General features: G+C 39.1%; 1 protein-coding gene across 2 annotated transcripts in view; it reads right to left on the bottom strand.

The window, feature by feature from the left end:
* Positions 1 to 8,556: 8,556 nt before the first annotated feature.
* The window catches only part of LOC139727910 (tetraspanin-6-like), a 74,949-nt gene continuing 60,335 nt past the window's right edge, over positions 8,557 to 23,170 (bottom strand). For both annotated transcript variants that reach the window (XM_071638880.1, XM_071638881.1), the window contains exons 5-8: positions 18,604 to 18,708; positions 16,467 to 16,661; positions 10,611 to 10,694; positions 8,557 to 8,909 (exon numbers count right to left, since the gene is read on the bottom strand). In XM_071638880.1, coding sequence (XP_071494981.1) covers positions 8,838 to 8,909; positions 10,611 to 10,694; positions 16,467 to 16,661; positions 18,604 to 18,708 — 456 coding nt within the window. In that variant the 3' untranslated portion in view covers positions 8,557 to 8,837. The remainder of the gene's footprint in view (positions 8,910 to 10,610; positions 10,695 to 16,466; positions 16,662 to 18,603; positions 18,709 to 23,170) is intronic.

The raw sequence follows: 23,170 nt of genomic DNA, 5'->3' as shown, positions 1-23,170 counted from the left end.
GGGATACTATAGAGGAAGAAGTTTCATTACATCTCAGGAGTATTAGACAATGATGGACCGAGGTTCACTGTAACAGATCACAGCAAATTGAATCACAGTGTTTCTACTAGAAGAGTTTAATCGCAAAACAGGGTAAGTACCAGTTTTAAATATTTTAAAATCAGTCCATCATCAAATAGAACAAAATAACACCTTTCCAGTTATACCTCACTTGTTAACCATCACAAAGAATACTCTTGCAGTTATGATAGAAAATATCCCAACTTTTCCTTCACATTTTTTTTTTTGTTTTTTTAGCAGCTTCAATTGCAAATATCTCAAATCATCTAGAATGGAGTTAATACATTTTGTGATCAAACTCTTCAATCAGTACCAAATGAAATGAACAGAGACCTATGTCTGTCAAATCATGGTAATACTATTAAACTCCTGTTTAACACACCTGAGCCATCATCTGCCACAGATTTACAAGAGGAAGACATAGGGCCTACTGAGCTACGCTCAAAGTAAAGGAGACCTCTGGATGATTTCGCGACTTTTACATTTGAACAACTATAAATTAGTCATACTGATTACAGAGTTTCAGAAATTATACTGATTGGGATGAAAAGAATGTTTACAAAATTTAAAACAAATTGCAATGAACAAGGATGATGACATGGCAGCCTCACCATAAGAATGCATGAGTGGGGTTCAAGGAAGCAGAACAAAAGAAGAAGGCATCCATAGATTTTTCACATAAGTGAACTTGTATATTAAAGCAACAGTAATGTAATGGAATTGCACTGCTACATTTCTGAAATATGTGAGACTCCTATGTCATCAACACTGTTCAGTGTGATTCGTTTTAAAAGATTTTTTTAGAGTATTGGCTTCTGCACTCAGGGACCACAATAAAATCCACAATTGTATACATGGAGCTGTCAATTTATGTACTACATGATGTGAAATTATGAGAATCGTCTGGAATGCCCCTTTCAGTACAAGGGAACCTCGTTATAACGAGGTGTTTGGGACCACTGAGGTTCCTTGTTTTATCAGGTATCTCCTTACATCAGGGATAAAAACAAAAGAGTATAAAAGGAATGGGACCTACAAAATGACCTTGTTATATTGGGTATCTCGCTATATCCTACCTCAACGAGGTTTCACTGTGCATGGCCAGGATGCTTGCTTTACAGGGAAACCCCCTTATAACAAGCTCACTTTCAAAAAGGTATTAAGTACTTTTATCGTGGTTAATGCGGTAATCCCGACCTGTCCATTACTGTATTTATTTGGTTTCATTATTATTTAGAATGTTTACAAAGAGGTACTGGTCATTACAAGGTAAAATATGCAGTCCTGGCAAACTTACTATAACAGGATTCCCTTTTTAATTATGAGGTCTGTAAGATGGGGAAAGTTTTGTTCATTACATCAAGTAGTTTGTTATATCAGAAACCAAAGCAATTCAAGACAAAGGAATTAGTGCATTGGACCACAGAAAAGGGTTTGGTGCATCAGGTATTGTATTATTTCCGATCTCTCTAAAACAAGTTTCCACTGTCTTTTTGTCATTTCCCTGCTATAAAATCCATTGTTTGTGTAGAGAAAGGCCCTTTTCCCATTTCAAAATGCCCTTAGATGAATTTGTCAGAAAATGACAGAACTATGAAAGAGAATAACTCCCTTTGATATCTCAGTACAGCAGACTCTCATTTTGGAAGAATACTGATAAAAACAACCTCTTGTTATTACAAAGAAATACGCCTAGACCCAAAGTTCACAATTTCTTTGCACCTGGTCAGCATATTACAAGCACAGCACCAACCAACCTATCATAGGAGTTGTTCAGTGTATTACTTTATATGTCATAGTTTCATTTCATCAAGTGACATAAATATTTGCAATTTGAAAAAAAAAGAAGAAATAGTTTCACAGAATTTACTCCCATGTTTTTATGTACCTCCTGCACACTACAAAGTGATAACCTCAACCTTTATACAGCATGGAAGTTTACATACAAAGTTTATATGTACAAACTCTCTGAAAATTTCTGTTAAGTAGCACTAAAAAAAGTTACAAATAATTATCTCTTTCTTTTCACAATGAAAGAGCAACACACCTAATATTCATACTTCATAACATGTCCCACACACTGAATAGATCTATGAGATTCTATGCAAATCTATGTATTATTAAAAATCTGTTTGACCTATCATAATAGAAAATATGTCACATCAATTTTCTTCCTTACTTTCACTGCACCATTTTGCTACTTTCAAAAAAGTACAAACTGTTTATTAAAGTCTGACAGAAATGTTGCAGTCTTCATTGATATGACGAGAGTTGTGATAAAGCTTTAGGGCAATGCTTTAGACCTAAATGGTAAATAATGTGTGCGTTGAGTAATATAAATTCAATTGTCTATTCTTTACACCTGTCTGCATATGTATCAATTGTACGAAACGAGAAGATTACACAACTGAAGATTCAGCCCCTCTTGCCTCACAACAAAAATGACTGCAAAGAGCAGAAAGCCATCTATTACAGAACCCTGGCAGTACATTAACTTTCTTTTTTTTTTTGGGGGGGGGGGGGGGGTAGAACAAAGGAAGGGGGACAATAAGGGGGTGCTTTCACGTCCACGCCCATGAATTTTGAAGGGTAGTTTGAAATTCTACACATATTTTCTCAACGATGGTTATACATAATGACCCCAAAAGTTTTCTCTGTGGCTTGGCTGAGCAAGGAATATCAAGTAAAAAACAAAACAAATAAGAAGCAAAGTGAGGTATATGACTATTCAAATATAATTCAAAGGAACATATAACCAGTGAAATATAGAATCTTTCATCAGGCAAAAGGGTAACATACATTCATTACTGGTCTCTCTTTGTTACTATAGTCTTGAACATGACAAATGGTTAGTTGCTATGGTTACATACAACCACCCCACAATTCTTCCCAGTTCTCTTCAAAACAAACATTTCAGGGGGACAGAGAAAAGTTCGAACCAATAAACCTGGAATCTTAAGGGACAGAGTGCAAAGTGTTATCCTTCCTAACTGCAGTCACAGAAAACTAGCTGATATTCACAATGAATATGCCTTGATACTTATATTTATTATCATTGCTATTTCAAGAATCACACTGCTTACATCAATCCAAAACCTTTGACTCTACAGTTGTGTTTTTCATTTTGAGTTGTTATACACAGCCAACACAGCTTCAAGAGATGATCGGAGTCCCATTTATAAAAAGTTGATATGATAGCAACTCTTGCTAGAATGGCAATTGTCATGGTAACAACAGGAATCCAGCTTCCTGATTGGTTGTTGCTATGGGAAATTGCCATTCCAGCAAGAGTTGCTATCCTAACATGTTTTAGGAAATGGGGCCCTGGTGTCTCCCATCCTAAGTTGTAAAAACCTATGGATATATTCATGTCAATGTGACTATTCCTATGCACAGAAGTCAAAAGACTTGATTGATTAGAAACCTGAAACTTGATATTGTTGTTTTGTTTTGTCAGGCTACCTTCTCATAGACCAATCCAAATGAGGTGACATGCTGGGTGAACTGTGAAGAATTCATCATATGCTATTGCTACAATATTATTATTGCAGACATCCATACATCTGCGTGCTCGACACGACTATTGCTAGCTTTCCTAGAGCATACCTTTGTCAATAAAGATTGTCATGAATGCATTTCGTAAAGGGAAATGAATCTATAAACAAGAGACCCGCGGGTCACGTGCTCACCTGAGTATCGCAAGTTCACCTTCCATGCATTCTTGCAGACTCTTACCTGAGAACATTGGAAACTTATGGTGGGGGTAGCTTTGAGAATGGGGGCATGGTGTCTATTTACGTATTCCATCACACTGGTAAAAATACCTGCCAAGTACACTGTACTTTATAGAATGTTGGATAATGCAGCTTGGAAAAAAAGACTTAAAGCCCTATCACTTTTGATTAGAACTAGAGAAGAATATTATGTAACATTCATTAATTTAGGAGGTTTGGACCCCCTGGGGCCCCAAGGAAAGCATGGTGCCCATTCAAACACTTTGAGATCTTATCCCTATGGGAATGCTACTTGACAAGTTTGGTGGAAATCCATTACTGTAAACGTGGAAATTTTCGCGGTACATTAATTTTCGCGGATTTCGCGCTACGTTCGGCTAGCGCGAATTCAGAAACGCGCGAATATATCTTCACAATTTTCTATGCACATTTTGAACGGGATGAATTGTGTGCGCTTCATCGATGATACTGCTACGTAGTACAATGTACAGGCATGTTTACGCTACTAGTACTGTGCGAAGAGACGATAGATTGCTGTGTACTATAGCATGGATGTACAGTACGTGTGCACCGCACGCACCGATGCTACATTCCCCCGTGACTACGGTACTACAGTCACAGCTGTACTACGTATTTGAGTGCTTGTACTCGCAGTCGAGCCCTTCGCTACGTCGCTTGTCGTACGCTGGCATAGCAAGCTATGTAGCAGAGGCTTTGGATGAAAGCAGTGAATGTGTACTACAGTAAAGTAACCTGCTGCGGAGCGCGAATTTAAGAACCCGCGAATACGTTTACGAGCCGCTTAGCGCGAAAAATTAATCGCGCGAAAATATTGACGTTTACAGTATGTTGTTTTCAGCAAAAAGATGAAAATTTATGATGAAATAGGCCCGCATTTGGACCCCCCCAATCCCATCCTGCTTCCTTGGGTCCCAAGGGGGTGGAGGGGGGGGGGGGGGGTAGGGAGGGCACCCCTGATTCTCCCATGAACAAACTTGAAACAACAGTCATCAATATTCTGACTCATTGTATTAACTTAGCTCAATCACTTCCAGTTCTAGAGAAAATCTGTAAAGATTCCTTACAGGGGGGGGGGGACCCCTGGGGCCCCCCAGGTGGGACATGGTGCCCAATTGATGGAATTAAGAGTCTATCCCCCTAGGGATGCTACCTGCCAAGTTTGGTGAAAATTAGTGATAGGGTTTTCAAGAAAAAGATGAACATTTACAATTTCAGTCCAAACCTAGGCCCCCTGGGGCCCCCCAGGTGGGGCATGGTGCCCATTTGATGGGAATGAGATTCTTTCCCCCTAGGGATGCTACTTGCCAACTTTTGTGGAAATTCATTATGGCATTTTCAAGAAAAAGATGAAAATGTACAATTTGGGCCTCATTAGGACCCCTCCCCACCCCCCCCTCCCCTGGGTCCCAAGGGGGGCACCCCTGATTCCGCCATGAACAAACTTGAAACTACAGTCATCAATGTACTAATTCATAGTATTAACCTGAGCTCTATCACTTCTGGTTCTAGAGAAGAAGATTTTTTAAGATTCCTTAATTTTTTTTTTTTTTTTTTTTTTTTTGGGGGGGGGGGGGGTTTGGGCCCCTCTGGAGGCCCCCCCCCCCCCCCCCCCCTAGGTAGGGAATGGTGCCCACTTGAACAAATTGAGATCCTATCCCCCTAGGGATGCTACCTGCCAAGTTTGGTGAAAATCGGTCATGGGGTTCTCAAGAAGAAGATGAAAATGTAAAAGTTTACGCACGACGGACGACGGACGAAGAGCGATCGCAATAGCTCACTTGAGCCTTCGGCTCAGGTGAGCTAAAAATATGACAGGAAAGAACGGCTCTCATTATAATCACCTTTTCTTCAGCCAACATCACAGAATGCAGCCTGCTATGACAACTGTTTATTCTAGTAGCAAGATGTCCTACATTTGACCAGTAGTGGAACATGATCAAATACTACTCTCAAGGCTTGTTCAGTTCAGTTCAATTCTTATTTCAGCAAACTGTTATTTCAGCCCTCCAAAACTAGCAGCCAATACGTTCTTCAGCCTGATGCCAAGGAAATAAATAAGGGACAAAACTTAAGACACACCGAACAAAGATAAGGTTCTTCACTTGATGTGCTAGTTTTTATGGTGCTGTTTGGGGCGGTTTTTGCCATAGTTGCTTAGCACCTTTTTCTTGTGTTTGCGAATGGCTCATATATATGGACACTGGCTAAACTATTACAACCTAATTAAATAACATCATATATTTGAATGACATCACTAGGTATGTACATGATGCCATGTGTAAAGAAAGCTAAACCAAAACAAACAAACAAACAAACAAACAATTGTAAACATACCAAACACAGCTGCATATTTCTTCTAGAAGAAATAACTTTGTCACCCAAAATGTAACGTCTACCAGAATAACCCAACAACTTCTTCGACTGCTGTTGAGATTTCTTTTTTTTTTTTGTGAAACCCGTAAAAAGGCGATAAAAATTGCAACACCGGTGCTCGAAGATACTTGCATCTTCCAGTGATTGGTTGATTTTGCAGCAGAATATATCAAAGTTACCATTTAACTACCAGCAATAAGACAGTTCCCAATTTGTGAGCTTTTACCAGGTTACCTGCAAAAAGTTGCATGAATCTACCTCACAAAAAAGAAAATAAGGAAATCTAATTCTTTGGGTATTAATTAGAATTGTTTTATTTGTTAAAACATGGGAGACTTCAAAATTCAAGAACTTTCTTGGTTCAAGTCCAATATAAATGAACTGCTACCTTTCTGTTCAACTAATTTTACTCTTTTGGCTACTGGCAATTTGATCAGGGAGCAAAATTGAACTTTTAACCCACTGGAGTCCCAAGTATACTAGGGCAAGTATCCATGGAAAGTGCGTGTTGTAGCAAAATTAGCCCATCTTCAAAGGGTTAAAGGGTTAAGGGTCACCTTTTCAAGGTCCATACCCTCAGAGCAAGCTTCAAAATAACAGAACTAAGGAAAATCTCATAATCAAATTCTCCCTGTCGCATAATAAATGTAAAAATTTTGTCGCTAGCGGTTGGGTCCGTATGCTGGCCATATGCTATTTGCAAATGCAGAAGGCCAAGTGGGGTCACACTTTCAGTGTTCTCTTGTGCACTTCTGACAATGTGAAAACACTGTGCAGCAAGCATGGACAGTGTGTATATGTATAGTAATCTCATCTAATTTTCCCCTTTTTACCATGACTAAAACATTGTCAACTCACAAAAGAAATATATTTTCAGAACTGAGAGTTGATATTTCATTTCCCAACACATAACAATTGCTGAGAAAATCTACAAAACTATGGTAGTTTTGGAGATAGAGATAGTGATGGATACTTTTTGTGTCCCATCAAGTAGACCTGGGCCCCGTTGCTAGAAACTTTGCGTTTAAACGCAACTTGCAACTCATTGTCACTGTCCAATCAAAATCATTGTTGCATGCATGTCTTCTTAATAGGGCAGACCCTGAGCCAATCAGTATGGTTGTTTCAAAATGAGCAATTATTTGCAATTGATTGCAACTTTCTTGCAACGGGGCCCTGGTCCTATGTACCAACACAGTATTGTCAACAAATTATTATGGAAATTAAATAGTGCCACCACTGTTTGAATTTTTACATTTATGTGTGAAAGGGCAAATTCCATGACTCTGGTTTTGGTCAGAATAATTTTAAGGGGAGTAGACCCTTTCTAGACTTTTCTGTAAACTTTTCATAGCCTTTCTGCTACTAGCAACTCATAAAGAAGTTGTATTCCATGACATAATGGAGGGTCCTACTCATGGATATGTAAGAAAACTTTTAGTGCATGCCCTATGACTGAAAACAAATTTCAAAATTCAATCTTTCACCCACTGCCAGTTGTGCAAATTGACTAGAAAGTTCACTTCCAAACATTCCTAACTATGCTGGGATTGATAAGAAGGTAAATCAATGGCTACAACTTGTTGCATTCACAGAGGTTTAAAATGTAGCATTGCTATCAATACTACATTATATTCATGAAATTGCAGAAAGTGTATCTTTCTCATGCTGATATTAGAAACAAAATAGTAATAATTTCTCATCCATCTTTAATCTTAATTACATTCAAGCTTAAACAGGAACTTTTCTTATCCTTTTTTTTTTTAATCTCCAAGGCATTAAGAATAAAACAATGATCACAAGAAGAATAAACAATCAACAAGAGTCTGAAGAGCTGGCTGGCACTCAATTCTTCTAAAAAAAATGATATAGTAAAATGAATGGAATATCTAGGGTGGAACTTGGCATAAGCAACATTTAAATGCAAAATAGAAATAGCAACGTGTCTCCATGTTCTGTGGATTTTGTGGGCTCTCTTAATTTACCATTACTCCACAACAAACCAACTGTTTTTGTCCCCTTGGACTTCAGGGGAAAATTCAAACATGGTAGATACTAGGGAGACTATAGATCCTTTTTGTACTTGTCATATGGCAATATGCCTATCTACATGCATGTTGTGGTGGGCAAGCGAAGGAAGAGAAATCCACCACATGTTGATTAGTTCACATGAAGTATCAGACTCCAATCTTCCGATGGGATAAAACACTGCAACCCACATTAATTGCAGTTACCATGAGCAACAGCAAGGCAACAACTAAATGTGCTGAGAAGCACTTCTGTGGTTGCTATGACAACACGCACATAATGTCACTTCCAAAACCTGCAAAGGCTCATCTTGATGTGGGGCCCTAGTGGAGTCCATTGCCATTCCAAGACTTCTGCCAGGACGCAAGGTCCATCAAAACCCATCTAGAGGCCGAGTGGTTCCTTCGCTTCATTCTGCGGCAACAGTGACAGAGAGCTATGTACTCTGCGGGGATCCAATAAGGGGATTCCCTCGACTTTGGGGTAATCATAAAAACTCATCACACCTCACAGCAGTTCATTGCAAATTGACGTCCTCCGAGCTCGACCTCCTCCGGACACGACAGAGGCAATAAGAACGTTTACAACAGAAGTTCTGTCGAAGGAGGCCAGCGCTCGTCGTTACTCCTCGTACTCCTCATCGTCGTCGATAACGTTTCTTAGTAGGACCACAGCGAGCACCAGAAGTAAGAGCTACAGTTGGACAAAGAGAGGGATAGAATGTCAAATTAACTGATACTCAATTTACAAAATTTGATGATAAATCTGAACTGTGCAGATAGAAAGGTTCTGTTTCTCTCAGTCTATAGGACTCACACCTGTAAATAAAATGGAATGTCCCAGACCCCTTCACAAAATCGTACCAATAATACCAAAATAAATGAAGAAAAAAATTCATTCAAAATCAGAAATGCAGTTTGGCAAAAAACTGAATAGCTGCAGATATTGAGTATGAATTCCTCTACAAACTGCATTTTGGTTGGAAGATGAAAGCTTTTCTCATGGAATTTGAAGGGACTATACTTCACTGGGTGCATGTACAGAAAATAGGTGATTTTTTGAGTGAAAAGAACTCATAGTCTGGCTTTGCGGACCCTCGGACAGAGTTTGAGCTGAAGAACCCGCCTTGGACATTTGATGGATGAAAGGGTATATCTCACTTATCCAGGTTGGTAAAGATGAAACACCTCATTGCTGAATTTTTTGGATTTTGAATTTCAACACATGTCTCTATGGGGAATTATTTACCTGTGTGATCCCTATACATAAATTTGAAATGGCAATGATATCGTCACTTTAACCCGTTGAGGACGAGTCCCAAGTATACCCGGGCAAGTGTCTATGGGAAATGCGTGTTGTAGCAAAACCAAACCGTCCTCAACGAGTTAACACTCTGTGGGCCACATTTATCTCCTATCCATAGGTATGTGTGTGTTATTTGTGCACATTTGGCTCATTAGCATGGAAAGGGTTAAAACAGATCTAAATTAAACCCAATGTCAGTGTCAGTGCTTCAGTGTCTACGAAAAAGGACATTTCACAATAAGTGTCACATTGTGTTCAATTTGATGAAAATTTCAGTGCTCTCTTTACTATGTATCATTTTATTTCTTGCATAAAAGTCAATGTGAGGTAGAATTTTTCACTACACTCTGGAACATTCACTATTCTATGATGTGTGTTCAAAGCTTCATGTGACAGGTCTTGCAAAGATTTCAGCTGAATCAAATTTATTCCAAGGAGGAGCCCAAAGGAAATAGTACGCACTGAAGAAGAGATAGATGATGAAAATAGAACAAAGCAGAATTCTGGATTAAGCTCACGTTCATGATAAAAATTAAAATAAGTACCTTGTGTTGGAGATAAAGGTCACATCCAACAAACCTTTCTGTCTCTACTCAACCCTAATAAGTAACAAACGTTAAAGCTAAGAAAACTGCAAAATAAGTGATTTGGCTGAACAAAAGAAAAATGACCTATTTGATTGAAAATTAAAAAGTTTGATATCTGAACTACTTCCTGTCCAAACTTCAATGCTTTAGAAATATTTTGAAATTTATACTTTTGATTTTGTCATAGCATGTTACAACAGTGTTTTTAATAAAAACTACTGTGTCTACAGGACAAATCTCCTGAATGCTGCCTTGTTATCAACTGTAAAACCTTTTTTTGTCAAATGTGTGTTCATCTGGTGGGTGGTGGTTTCACGCCCTCTGTGGCGGGATTTGGGAATGTTAGCAAGACAAATCATTCATGACTGGAAAGCTTACAAGTCTGGAGAATGACCTGATTGATAAATAAATAAAAATGTGAAAATCAGTGCATGAGGCTCCTATGATGACAAGTCAGATAACCTTAGCAAAATATATTTATATATTTTTTGCTTGTTTTTACCTGTAAAACTGCCACGCCTATTCCCACACCACCGACAACCCAAACGTATTCCAGCAGTCGAGAATACATCGCATGAAAACAACCCTAGATAAAAAGAGAAAAAAGAAACATACGAGAGGTTTTTGAGTACATTCAAAAATGGTCTGGATAATAACAAATATTAAGTACTAAGTCTTGAAAGGAATAAATTCTCATAGTGTGATTCCTCAACAAGTTCAAGGTGCCTATTACAAGAAGAGCTGAAATCAAATACACAAAATAGAAGAGTTTTGATCAAAATTGAATTTACTATATAAAAGTAATGGAAATTTTGATATCACAACTCTCTCCTGTAAATTTGTGCAAAGAATTGTCATAAAATCCTGGTTTTTGGTCCATTACATTAAAGTTATATACTTCTTTCCGTCTGTAGGGATACCAACCTTGTAAACATCATTGCAGTATTCTGAATGTTGAAAAGACATATTTTTGGTGGAAAAACAGCATTTTCACCTTTCCTGCAATAGACATGTATTGCAAGATAATTTGGAAAAAATTATATTTTCTAATAAACCTATAGCATATTTGAAACAAGAGACCGGGGGGTCACGCGCTCACCTGAGTATCGCAAGTTCACCTTCCATGCATTCTTGCAGACTCTTACCTGAGAACATTGGAAACTTAAGGAGGGGGTAGCTTTGAGAATGGGGGCATGGTGTCCATTTACATATTCCATCACACTGGTAAAAATACCTGCCAAGTAGGGGAAGTGTGGGAGAGTTGAGCCACTTTTTACATTTAGTGATACTGTTCAGTAACTATACACAATCTATGGATTATTCCTTCGCTGGTATATAATACAACTATTCAGGCATAATATGACAGCCCAATAAGACACCAAGCACAAACAACTTGGGGATGACACTTCAACAAAAATATTTTGCAAAATGGCTCAAGTCTCCCTTGATGTGGTGAGAGTTGAGCCACAGGGTTGGGAGAGTTGAGCCACTATGCTATAGGCCCTACATATCATATTAAGAAGTTCAGGCTTATAAAAGAAAAGGACTATGGAAACCTATCTAAAGGAAGGATGGTGTAATGGTAACAGAGGGGGCGGGGCGTCTGTTTGACTTACGGGTCATCGGATGGATAATGTGGATGTTGTTGGGGTCCACCTACGATCACATGATCAGGATTTCTAGATGCACCCTGAGTGGATTTGCGTAATAAGTCAACTGTTGGTGTGAGGAAGAAGAAACCGCCCGTAGGGCGTCACCCCTGGCGAGAACACCACATACCTTTCCAATATTCCTCACCTCATCCAATTGCAGACCTGTTTCTTTGACCAAAAAATGACACTCATTGAGCTACTTGAAGGGAGGGTTGAGCCACTTGAGGGCTGAGCCACTGGAATGCAGGGTTTCGCCATGGCACAACTCTCCCTCAACACGCTGGCTCAACTCTCCCTACAGCCGCCATTTAAACTAACCCTCAAAGCCTACGAAAGTGACCGCACCAAACATGTTGAAATTTGCTGAAAGAAGCAAGTGATATACAGACTATCTGTTGCTCCAACTGATTCGCACTTATCCTCTACCATAGGTGTAAGAGAAAACCACATATCTGACAAGTGGACATTCACTTTTGGTGACCAAAAATGGTTTTTCTTTGACTATTTTGTCATGCTTCGTCCAACGTCACTGCCTCATACACTGGTATATAGTTAATCATAGGCATGAACAAGAAATGGCAGCAGCTGACTGATGTCAGTCACTGTGAAGATGTGAGGTGGCCTGGATCAACTCTCCCAGTGGCTCAACTCTCCCACACTTCCCCTACACTGTACTTTATAGAACATTGGATTATGCAGCTGCGGAAAAAAGACTTAAAGCCCTATCACTTTTGATTAGAACTAGAGAAAAATATTATGTAATATTCATTAATTTAGGAGGTTTGGACCCCCCTGGGGCCCCCAAGGAAGCATGGTGCCCATTCAAACACTTTGAGATTTTATCCCTATGGGAATGCTACTTGACAAGTTTGGTGAAAATCCATTATGTTGTTTTCAGCAAGAAGATGAAAATTTAGGCACGCATTTGGACCCCCCCCCCCATCCCATCCCGCTTCCTTGGGTCCCAAGGGGGTGGGGGGGGGGGGGGGGGAGGGCACCCCTGATTCTCCCATGAACAAACTTGAAACAACAGTCATCAATATACTGACTCATTGTATGAACTTAGCTCAATCACTTCCAGTTCTAGAGAAAATCTGTAAAGATTCCTTACAGGAGGGGGGGGGGGGGGGGTGGGACCCCTGGGGCCCCCCAGGTGGGGCATGGTGCCCATTTGATGGAATTGAGATTCTATCCCCCTAGGGATGCTACCTGCCAAGTTTGGTGAAAATTAGTGATAGGGTTTTCAAGACAAGGCAATCGCCAAATTGTGTCTCGCCCATTCGCGTACAAGGAATTAATATTTTTTATAACTCCCAGAAGTTAATTGACCTACTTATGACCTTTGACCTTGTGATGACCTTCAACACCCTAAGGGACATTTACCATCCAAGTTTGGTCACAAACAGACAAAGGGATCAAAAGTAATGAGCCATAAACGAAACGCGCCATAAAAACTTGACATTGGGCCCTAAAAATTTGTTGACCCCTTTCTGTGGCCTTTGACCTTGTGATGACCTTTAACTCCCCAAGGGACAGCTACCATCCACGTTTGGTCATAAACGGACATAGGGATCAAAAGTTATGAGCCACAATCAAAACGCGCCCTAAAAACATAACATTGGGCCCTAAAAGTTTGTTGACCCCTGTCTGTGACCTTTGACCTTGTGACGACCTTCACCTCCCCAAGGGACATCTTCCATCCAAGTTTGGTCACAAACGGACAAAGGGATCAAAAGTTATGAGCTATAAACGAAACGCGCCCTAAAAACTTAACATTGGGCCCTAAAAGTTTGTTGACCCCCGTCTGTAACCTTTGACCTTGTGGTTACCTTCAATTTCCCAAGAGACATCTACCATCACCCAAGTTTGATTGCCATTGTAGCAACATGTGCTGAGTTACGTGTGATAAGAGTCTTGAAAGTAAACTTTAACGTATGACCTCAAATGACCTTTGACCTTATCGTGTGACCTCTTACGGCACCATAACATGAAGGTACCCCCAGTGCATCCATCACCCAAGTTTGATTGCCATTGTAGCAACATGTGTCGAGTTACATGTGATAAGAGAGTCTTGCAAGTAAACTTTAATGTATGACCTCAAATGACCTTTGACCTTATCCTGTGACCTCCAACGGCACCATGACATGAAGGTACCCCCAGTGCATCTATGACCCAAGTTAGGTTGTAATCCAAGCAACTTATGTGAAGTTATTTGTCAAAAGTGAGTCTTGCAGGTAAACTTTAACATAGAAAAGAGAGTCTTGCACATACTCTTTAATATATGACCTCAAATGACCTTTGATATCATCACACGACCTCTGACAACACCATAACATGAAGATACCCCTAGTGCTTCTATCACCCAAGTGTGGCTGCCATTGCTGTAACAGTTGCCAAGTTATGCATCATAAGAGAGTCTTGCAGGTAAACTTTAACATTTGTGACGGACGACGGACGGACGACGGACGACGGACGGACGACGGACGACGACGCAACGGATTTGGATCCCTTAGTCTCGCCTTCACCTCCGGTGGGCGAGACAAAAAAGATGAAAATTTACCATTTCGGTCCAAATTTAGGCCCCCTGGGGCCCCCCAGGTGGGGCATGGTACCTATTTGATGGGAATGAGATTCTTTCCCCCTAGGGATGCTACCTGCCAACTTTGGTGAAAATTCATAATGGAATTTTCAAGAAAAAGATGAAAATGTACAATTTGGGCCCAATTAGGACCCCTCCCCACCTCCCTCCCCTGGGTCCCAAGGGGGGCACCCCTGATTCCGCCATGAACAAACTTGAAACTACAGTCATCAATGTACTAATTCATAGTATTAACTTAGCTCTATCACTTCTGGTTCTAGAGAAGAAGATTTTTTAAGATTCCTTAATTTTTTATTTTTTATTTATTTATTTATTATTATTTTTTTTTTTTTGGGGGGGGGGTTTGGGCCCCTCTGGGGGCCCCCCAGGAGGGGTATGGTGCCCACTTGAACAAATTGAGATCCTATCCCCCTAGGGATGCTACCTGCCAAGTTTGGTGAAAATCAGTCAAGGGGTTCTCAAGAAGGAGATGAAAATGTAAATGTTTACGCACGACGGACGATGGACGACGCACGATGGATGACGCACACCGGACGCCGGACGAAGAGCGATCGCAATAGCTCACTTGAGCCTTCGGCTCAGGTGAGCTAAAAAGAAAAAGTTACTAAATACTGCAGACAAGCAACAGTTGGCATTGCTGCTCAGTACCACAACAAAGCAAAAAACTTGCATCTCTTTATTTTTAGTTTACTGTAATAGTGGATATCTTTATGCCTCTGCCATGAAGTGTCGCCGGAGGCATTATGTTTTCGGGTTGTCCCTCCGTCCGTCCGTAATAAATTTTTGTGGACAGCGTAACTAAAAAAAGCTTTGAGGTATCCTAATGAAACTTGGCATGTGTATGTATGAGTGGGAAAGGTTGTGCCTATCAACTTTGGGGTGCACATGCTCAAGGTCAAATGTCAAAAGGTCAAGGTCAAATGCTCAAAATCTCACTATTTCCCCCATATCTATGCAATGCCTAAAGGTATTTTCTTGAAACTTAGTGTATACATGAACTACCAAATAAAGATTCACCAGAGAGAGTTTTGGGTAATGAGGTCAGAGGTCAAAGATCAAGTGAAAATGTTAACATTTCACTTTTTTCTCCATATCTTGCAAATCTTTCAAGGTATCTTCATGGAACTTAGTACATATGCATGTACTAACTGGCAGTGATCATCTAGGGAATTTAGGGGTCATGGGTCAAAGGTCAAGGTCAACTACTCAAAATGTCACTATTTCCCTCTTTCTATGCAATGCCAGCAGGATTTTTGTTGAAACATTAGTGTACATGTATGGAAGTATTCCCCAATAGAAATTCTCATGGAAGTTTCTTGTCAAAAGTTCAAAGGTCAAGGTCAAGTGCTAAATTTCACTTCTTCCTTAAACTTATAAAAGGGTCAAAAGTCAGGTACAAATACCTCAAATCCCCAAATGCCTGCACTCTTAGACAGTATAGCCATTCATCCAATTAAACCTAGCTCAAGGAAAGTGAACATTCAACATATTTGTGACAATTTTATCATTTTGTCATTTTAATATTTAGCCAACTATGTGAAACTGTCATCACACATTGTCAAGACATTGTACTATAGACCTCTTAGGAGAACAATGCATTATGGCGGAGGCATACCAGTCGCCATAGCGACATTTCTAGTTGAATGAGTAATTGTTTGCCTCGGCCAGGTAAAATGAATTTTGCATATTTTTTATTCCACGGAATCCAGACGTTAATTAATGGAATGGATGGGAAGCAAAAATATATGCATACTTTTATTCTTGCGCTTGTATCTGTTTGTGTAAAATACGCAAAAATTTTCACATCGCGAAAATTTCCACTTTTACTGTATTTTCCCTTCTCAGGTGAGATACTGTAAAACCAGAAATTTTACTATGCATGAAACTTTCTTTTTAATTTTGAATTTTGTTTGGAGCCAAAATTTGCAAAAGTTAAGTGCATGTGACAGTTTTTGTCTACACAATGCACTGAACGCCAGTTGCTAATTCATGTTAGTTCATTCCCAGAAAAAGGCCATCGGCTCTGGTTTGCGAACGTTTCATGCCGTGAATGTTTCAGGTTTGACAGAGTATGAGTGATGGCCGAGTGAGCTGGCTACAGACATACCAGAGAAAACCGCTCCGAATTATCCACCGAGTCGTCCTCCTGGCACTGCGCTCTGTCCCGAAGCTTGTTGTCTTCGGTGGACACGCAGCATGACTGTGGTACATAGTTGATCACTGTGATGTTCTCTGGGTTCTCCTTCTCATACCACAAGCTGTCTTGCCAGTCGGTGTAGTTTGTGTTGCCACAACACTTCAGCTGCAATGGAATAGACAGGGGAAGAGAGATTAACACTCCATTTATACGAGGCATTTAGAGTACTGTAAAAGTGGTTTCTTTCGCATACAGATACTTTCGCGGTTTCCATCGGTGCTGCCTTTTTCGCGTGTTATAATTCGCGGTCAGCAAAATCTATGAATTCAGTCGGCAAAAAACTGTTTTATTTTCCACAAGAAAACCCAAACTATAACCCAATTATTCTTTCATTTATTAGATAGAAATCGAAATTGAATGAAGTCGTCCGTTTTAACACACACCCAATTGCTAGTAAACAGTACAATGACCGCACACGTGGGGCACGCGCACAGGAGTTGACCTACAAGTACACTGCGCAGTATCGCTGTGTGTGTGTTGACCATCAATACACTCAATGGGCGGAATCTTTGTGTGTGCATGTGCGCAATATCGTTGTAACAAGCGGCGAGTTCAAAACATTTCCTTGCGTGGTTAATTTCGCACGACTTTTCAAAACATTTTCGTGTGATGTTAAATTCGCAGTTCAACCTCAAAGCGCGAAAATAAAACCACCGCGAAAGAAACCACTTTTACAGTACTCAAGGAGTGCTCCTGAAACCCTCTAAACTCTGTATACTGTAGAGCAAGATATTTTTTGTGGCATTAAATTTTTGTGAATTGTCACTGGCATTAAATGCATATAGTGTAGACAAGAGATTTTGAGTGCTTTTTAATTTCGCAAATCTTGGCTTAAACGGTCACCAATGTTTAGAGTGCTGCAGAATTGGTATGTTGTGTGCTCTGTGCATACACTATATGTGTGAGAAGTTCCCACCCAAGGTGCACAGAGATGTACAGACAAACAGTCAAATATGGCACAGACAAAGAGACAAACAAACAAGACAATAGACACACAGACAGATACTGTATACACCATATACTTCGCGAGTCTAAATTTTCGCGAGTCGGGAATTCCAAACGATTTCGCACGTAGTTAATTCGTGATCATGGAGTCCTGTACTGAACGGAGAAGTGTACACGCATACGTCACATTCACATCGGGATCAGAGTCAATATTTTCGTGTGTCTTTAATTTCATGAATAGCACCTGACTCGCTAAATTCGCGAAAATAAAAACCTCGCGAAATATTCGGTGTATACAGTACAGAAGAATATTTCACCAGTTGTAATGGAGACAAAATAAGTCATAGAAAGATGGATAGATAGATAGATAGAAGAAGACAAAGAGAGAGAAATACAGAGACTGACAGACAGACAAATCATCGGACAGACTGACAGAAAGCTGGAATGATGGCCACAACACCAATCCAGCCTCAAAGTAAGGAAGCATTGTGTTTCAGCATGACTGGTTTTCAGGGCGGAGCTGAAAAGTGATAAAATTACCAGCCAGCCGTGACGACCATCATATTGGATTCCCATATTTCACCCCTTCAAGTGCTAGATTCTTTAGATAAAGGTTGACATATATTTAGACTTGTCACAGATACACGGACAGCGAGTATCACATTAAACCTATTTAACTGTCAAGAGCTGCCTACTACACTTAAGTGCCCAGTCAGGGTAAAGAATACATATCATAAAGGGTAGGTTTATTGTCAAAGGGTTGTATTTCACTGTTCTAATAAAGAAGAAAAAAACACTTCCTTTTTCAATAATAGGAATGATAATACTACAGCAACAATACAAGGGAATTGGAAGAACTATTTCTATTTCAAGAGATTACATACATTTTGCTTTCATCTTTTATTTCTCTGATAAACCAAAAGGCACATTCAACTTAAATTGCAATTACACTGAAAGGTCTACAACCCTTTGTCAAAAACATTTCATCACGAAAAACCGAATTTGGTTAGGAGCATTCTACTGCATGGCTGTATTTTTCTGCACCCCAGCCAAGACTTGAACCCCTATCTTTCCTGCTCATGCACCGAGCCATTTGTTTTACCATGTTCTGCATGACGTCGATTGCCCCTGTGGTCCCCTTGCGATTCTCTTCGTCGTACTGTGTTTTTATCGTCTCACCCAACTTAGAATTGACAAACGTTTCCACCTGCAAAGAAAAGACAAAAAAAGTATTACTTGAAAAAAAAAGAATATATATATATATATATATATATAAATTGCTTGTGAAAGAAAGGTAACTTTTGAATTATGTGCATTCAGGGATTATTTCATAAATCATTGTTTTGTTTTCTTCAGATGTTGGGGAACATAAAGGTGAAATTTAGCCAGACATTTATGAGAACTCTGAATCTATCTATCTATCCATTCATCTATCTATCTATCAATGCATCAATCTACATGTATCTATCTATATATCTCTAACACCATCACGGTATAAAATGTGACCCGCTACAAAAAAATGATCCTAAAGTCGGGCGAGGTCGATTATTTGAAAATTGCATGACACAATTCACTAATCTTTCTGCTTTAAATTGATATACAACACGTCTCATAAAAATAATCGGCTGCGGAGATATCGATGTTTAAAAGAGAGCATGTCAAGACGTCTGGGAAATCACTGTTTCGAGAAAAGCGCCCTAAAAGTTCTCCTTGCGACGCAATCACAATCAAGAGACACGCAAGTCAGTATTCACCTCCGGACAATAGAAGTTAAGCCCTAGCAACCCCCGAAATGCTCATTCAAACACAGCATCGGCGGTCTCCTCACCGACCAATCAGTGACCAGGATGTCAGGAGAAGCGGCTAGGCATAGTGCAACCGCCCGCACACACCAGTCGACTGGGCAGTGTGCGAGCTTCACGCTTCGGTTAGCGGCAAGCAGCAAACTGACCAATGAGATCACTCTGGTCGTTGTTAGGAGCGGAGCCTATGTGTGGTGCTCAATCCAAATGTTCGAACCAGTTTCTGCTTCGTTGAAACGCCAAAAAAACATGGCCCAGATAAACGCTATTTTTTGGTCTTTCCTTTCATCATTTTGCTTCAAAATTTCGACAGATGATAGAAGACATGTCAGACTCTAATAATATGTCAAATTCAGAAAATCGTAAGTTTTGACCAATTTTGATGCTCTAACTTCAAACTCGATTTTCATGGCTTCGACCGTGCGCGACTTTAGGACCATTTTGTTGTAGCGGGTCACAAATGGAGGAGTGGATACGATAGAAATAGTAGAAAAATAGTGTATGATGACAGTAAAATATGGGCATCCCTGTCAGCATTAAGATATTAAATTCAGGAACATTTTCAAGGAGATATTTGTGTGTTCCATAAAGTGCAACAGAAAAAGTTTATTCCAAAATCAAAAAGGATTTGATATTTCCTCGTGAGGACAGGGGTAGGTATTTTTTTCAGGTAGACTCCTACAGAAGTAGGGAGATTTGGCTGCTACGCAGGGGATGTAAACATGAGAATGAAAACTAACATATAAAACAAACAAATGCACAAACACACAGACAAACATACAAACAAACAAATATGATGCTCGGGTAACTAATGTCACAGGACTCAAGACCACACAAAGCAGGTACAGAGAGCTTTGCGGGGAGACGGAACAGCCAGAGGCATGCTGTATGACGTCAAGTTAAACAACCTCCTGTAATCAGGCTAATTTCCCTGCAGAGAAAGCCGCAGCCCTTTCACACTGGAAAATCATCACGCTTATAAACATGCTTAGAAACTCATTTTGTTGTAATCTGATATTTCTCTTAACTCTAAAGTTTGACAGCAAACTTAACCTGTTGAAGACTAGCCCTGAGTATATTCGGACAGATGTCCATGGGAAATGCTTGTTGTAGCAAAATTAGTCCATCCTCAATGGGTTAAACGATGCTTTTTCTGACACATGTTTTGACCAATCATGTTCAAAACGTGTCTTCCAAATGAGTGTTTCTTGATTTTGGAGGTGCACTTGTATGTGAATAGTTTGACCTCTAGAACCACATACTGGTAGCTTGACTTTGCATTTACCACCACCATAGTGCATAAACATACAAACTCTGGAGTACAAGCAAAGGGAAAGTTACGTAAAATGTCTGATTGACAGACCATAGTGTGTGGCACAGATTTGTAATAAAATATTTGCACGTAGCAGTCTGAGGAGACTGAGAGGCTTGTCAGCGCACTCTTAATAATTTAAATTTCTCATTCTCTCTCTTTACCCCTCTTTCTATTCCCACATTATACATCTGTTCCCATTTTCAATCATCTTCACACCATCTTAACACATTTTTCCAAAACAACTCCCCTCCCCACCGAAAAAAAAAAAATGGAAACATGATAAACTATGATTTATTTTCAAAGTGTGAAACCCCTCTGATATACCCCAGACAGAGTATCAGATTGGCTAATAAGATTGGTTGAGGCAGCTAATGGGATTGCATGAGATATGGCAAGAAGTCTACTCCTTCAGAGCCGCCCTTCCTTACTCTCCACCGACTATCCTTCACTGCCATTTTCCACTCATATGCTCTGATTTCTTCTTCTCCTCCATCCCTTCTTCATTCAATCTTTCCCTCTATACATCATTTCTAGCTCTCCTCCATTTCATTTTCTTCATTCCACTTTCTTCACTCCACTTTCTCTCTTTTATTAAAGGGGACCTCCAGACGATTTTCAGACTTTTACATTTGAACAATTATGAATCAGTTAAACTGAGTACAGAGTTTCAGAATTTATAGGGACTGGAATGAGGAATTAGAATGTTTTCAAAATTTGTAACAAATTGCAATGAACAAGGATAATGACATGGCAGCCTCACCATAAGAATGCATGAGTGCGGGCTCAAGGAAGCAGAACAAAAGAAGAGGGCATGCAAAGATTCTTCATGGGTGAACTTGTTGAGCAAGCAGTATTGTAATAGAATTACACTGCTACATTTCTGAAATATGTGAGGCTCTCATGTCATCAACACTGTTCAGTGTAATTTGTTTAAGATTTTCAGTTTATTAGTTTCTCTGCTCAAGGACCACAATAAATTCCACGAATCTATACATGAAGCTGTCGATTTATGTACTACATGATGTGAAATTATGAAAATCATCTGGAATGCCCCTTCAACCTGTTGAGGATGAGTCCCGAGTAAGTGTCTATGGGAAATGCCTGTTGTAGTGAAATCAGCCCAGGGTCCTCAACGGTTTAACCCTTTGTGTGCTTAATTCCATATGATTGTAAACACTGTCAAAAGTCCCTGGCATGGAAAGAGTTAAACAATGCTCTCTCTCTCTCTCCTTGTTTCACCCTCATTCTCTCTCTCCTCTCCTCTCCTTGTATGTCTACATTTTACATCTTTTCCAATTATCAATCTTTTTCACCCTATGTGGCATGTTCTTGTTTATCTTCTTCATAATTACATTTGTATGTTCTTATTTATCTTCGTCATATATTCGTATGTTCTTGTTTATCTTCTTCATATGTTTGTATGTTCTTGTTTATCTTCGTCATCGAATATATTTGTATGTTCTTATTTATCTTCGTCATAAATTTGTATGTTCTTGTTTATCTTCGTCATATATTTGTATGTTCTTGTTTATCTTCGTCATATATTTGTATGTTCTTGTTTATCTTCGTCAATTGCTTTTAAGTTCATCGTTTATCTTCATCATATGTTTGTAAGTTCATTGTTTATCTTCTTCATATGTTTGTATGTTCTTGTTTATCTTCTTCATATGTTTGTATGTTCTTGTATATCTTCTTTATAATATGTTTGTAAGTTCTTGTTTATCTTCGTCATCGAATATATTTGTATGTTCTTATTTATCTTGGTCAATTGCTTGTAAGTTCATTGTTTATCTTCGTCATATGTTTGTATGCTATTGTTTATCTTCGTCATATGCTTGTATGTTTTTGTTTATCTTCTTTATAATATGTTTGTATTTTCTTGTTTATCTTCGTCAATTGCTTGTAAGTTCATTGTTTATCTTCTTCATATGTTTTTATGTTCTTGTTTATCTTCGTCAATTGCTTGTGAGTTCATTGTTTATCTTCGTCATATGCTTGTATGTTCTTGTTTATCTTCTTTATAATATATTTGTACATTCTTGTTTATCTTCGTCATATGCTTGCAAGTTCATTGTCCATCTTTGTCATATGTTTGTATGTTCTTGTTTATCTTCTTCATATGCTTGTATGTTCTTGTTTATCTTTGTCATATGCTTGTATGTTCTTGTTTATCTTCATCATATGTTTGTATGTTCTTGTTTATCTTCGTCATATGTTTGTATGTTCTTGTTTATCTTCGTCATATGTTTGTATGTTTATGTTTGTATGTTCTTGTTTATCTTCGTCATATGTTTGTATGTTCTTGTTTATCTTCATCATATGTTTGTATGTTCTTGTTTATCTTCGTCATATGTTTGTATGTTCTTGTTTATCTTCATCATATGTTTGTATGTTCTGTTTTATCTTCTTCATATCTATCAATCTCTCTGATTCTCTGTATATTATATGCCACTCATTTCTCTATTCACTCAGCAATGAACATTACAATGTGTATATGAATAAATGGACATGCCACCACATTAACCTTTAAGAATGTCTTCAACATGAAGGCT

This window comes from Diadema antillarum, unplaced genomic scaffold (assembly GCF_040938485.1).
Source record: "Diadema antillarum isolate AM-2024a unplaced genomic scaffold, OU_Dant_1.0 seq00000160_RagTag, whole genome shotgun sequence".
NCBI classification, from domain to species: domain Eukaryota; kingdom Metazoa; phylum Echinodermata; class Echinoidea; order Diadematoida; family Diadematidae; genus Diadema; species Diadema antillarum.
The sequence above is the reverse complement of the archived record's forward strand: the minus strand, read 5'-3'. Positions and strand labels throughout refer to the sequence as shown.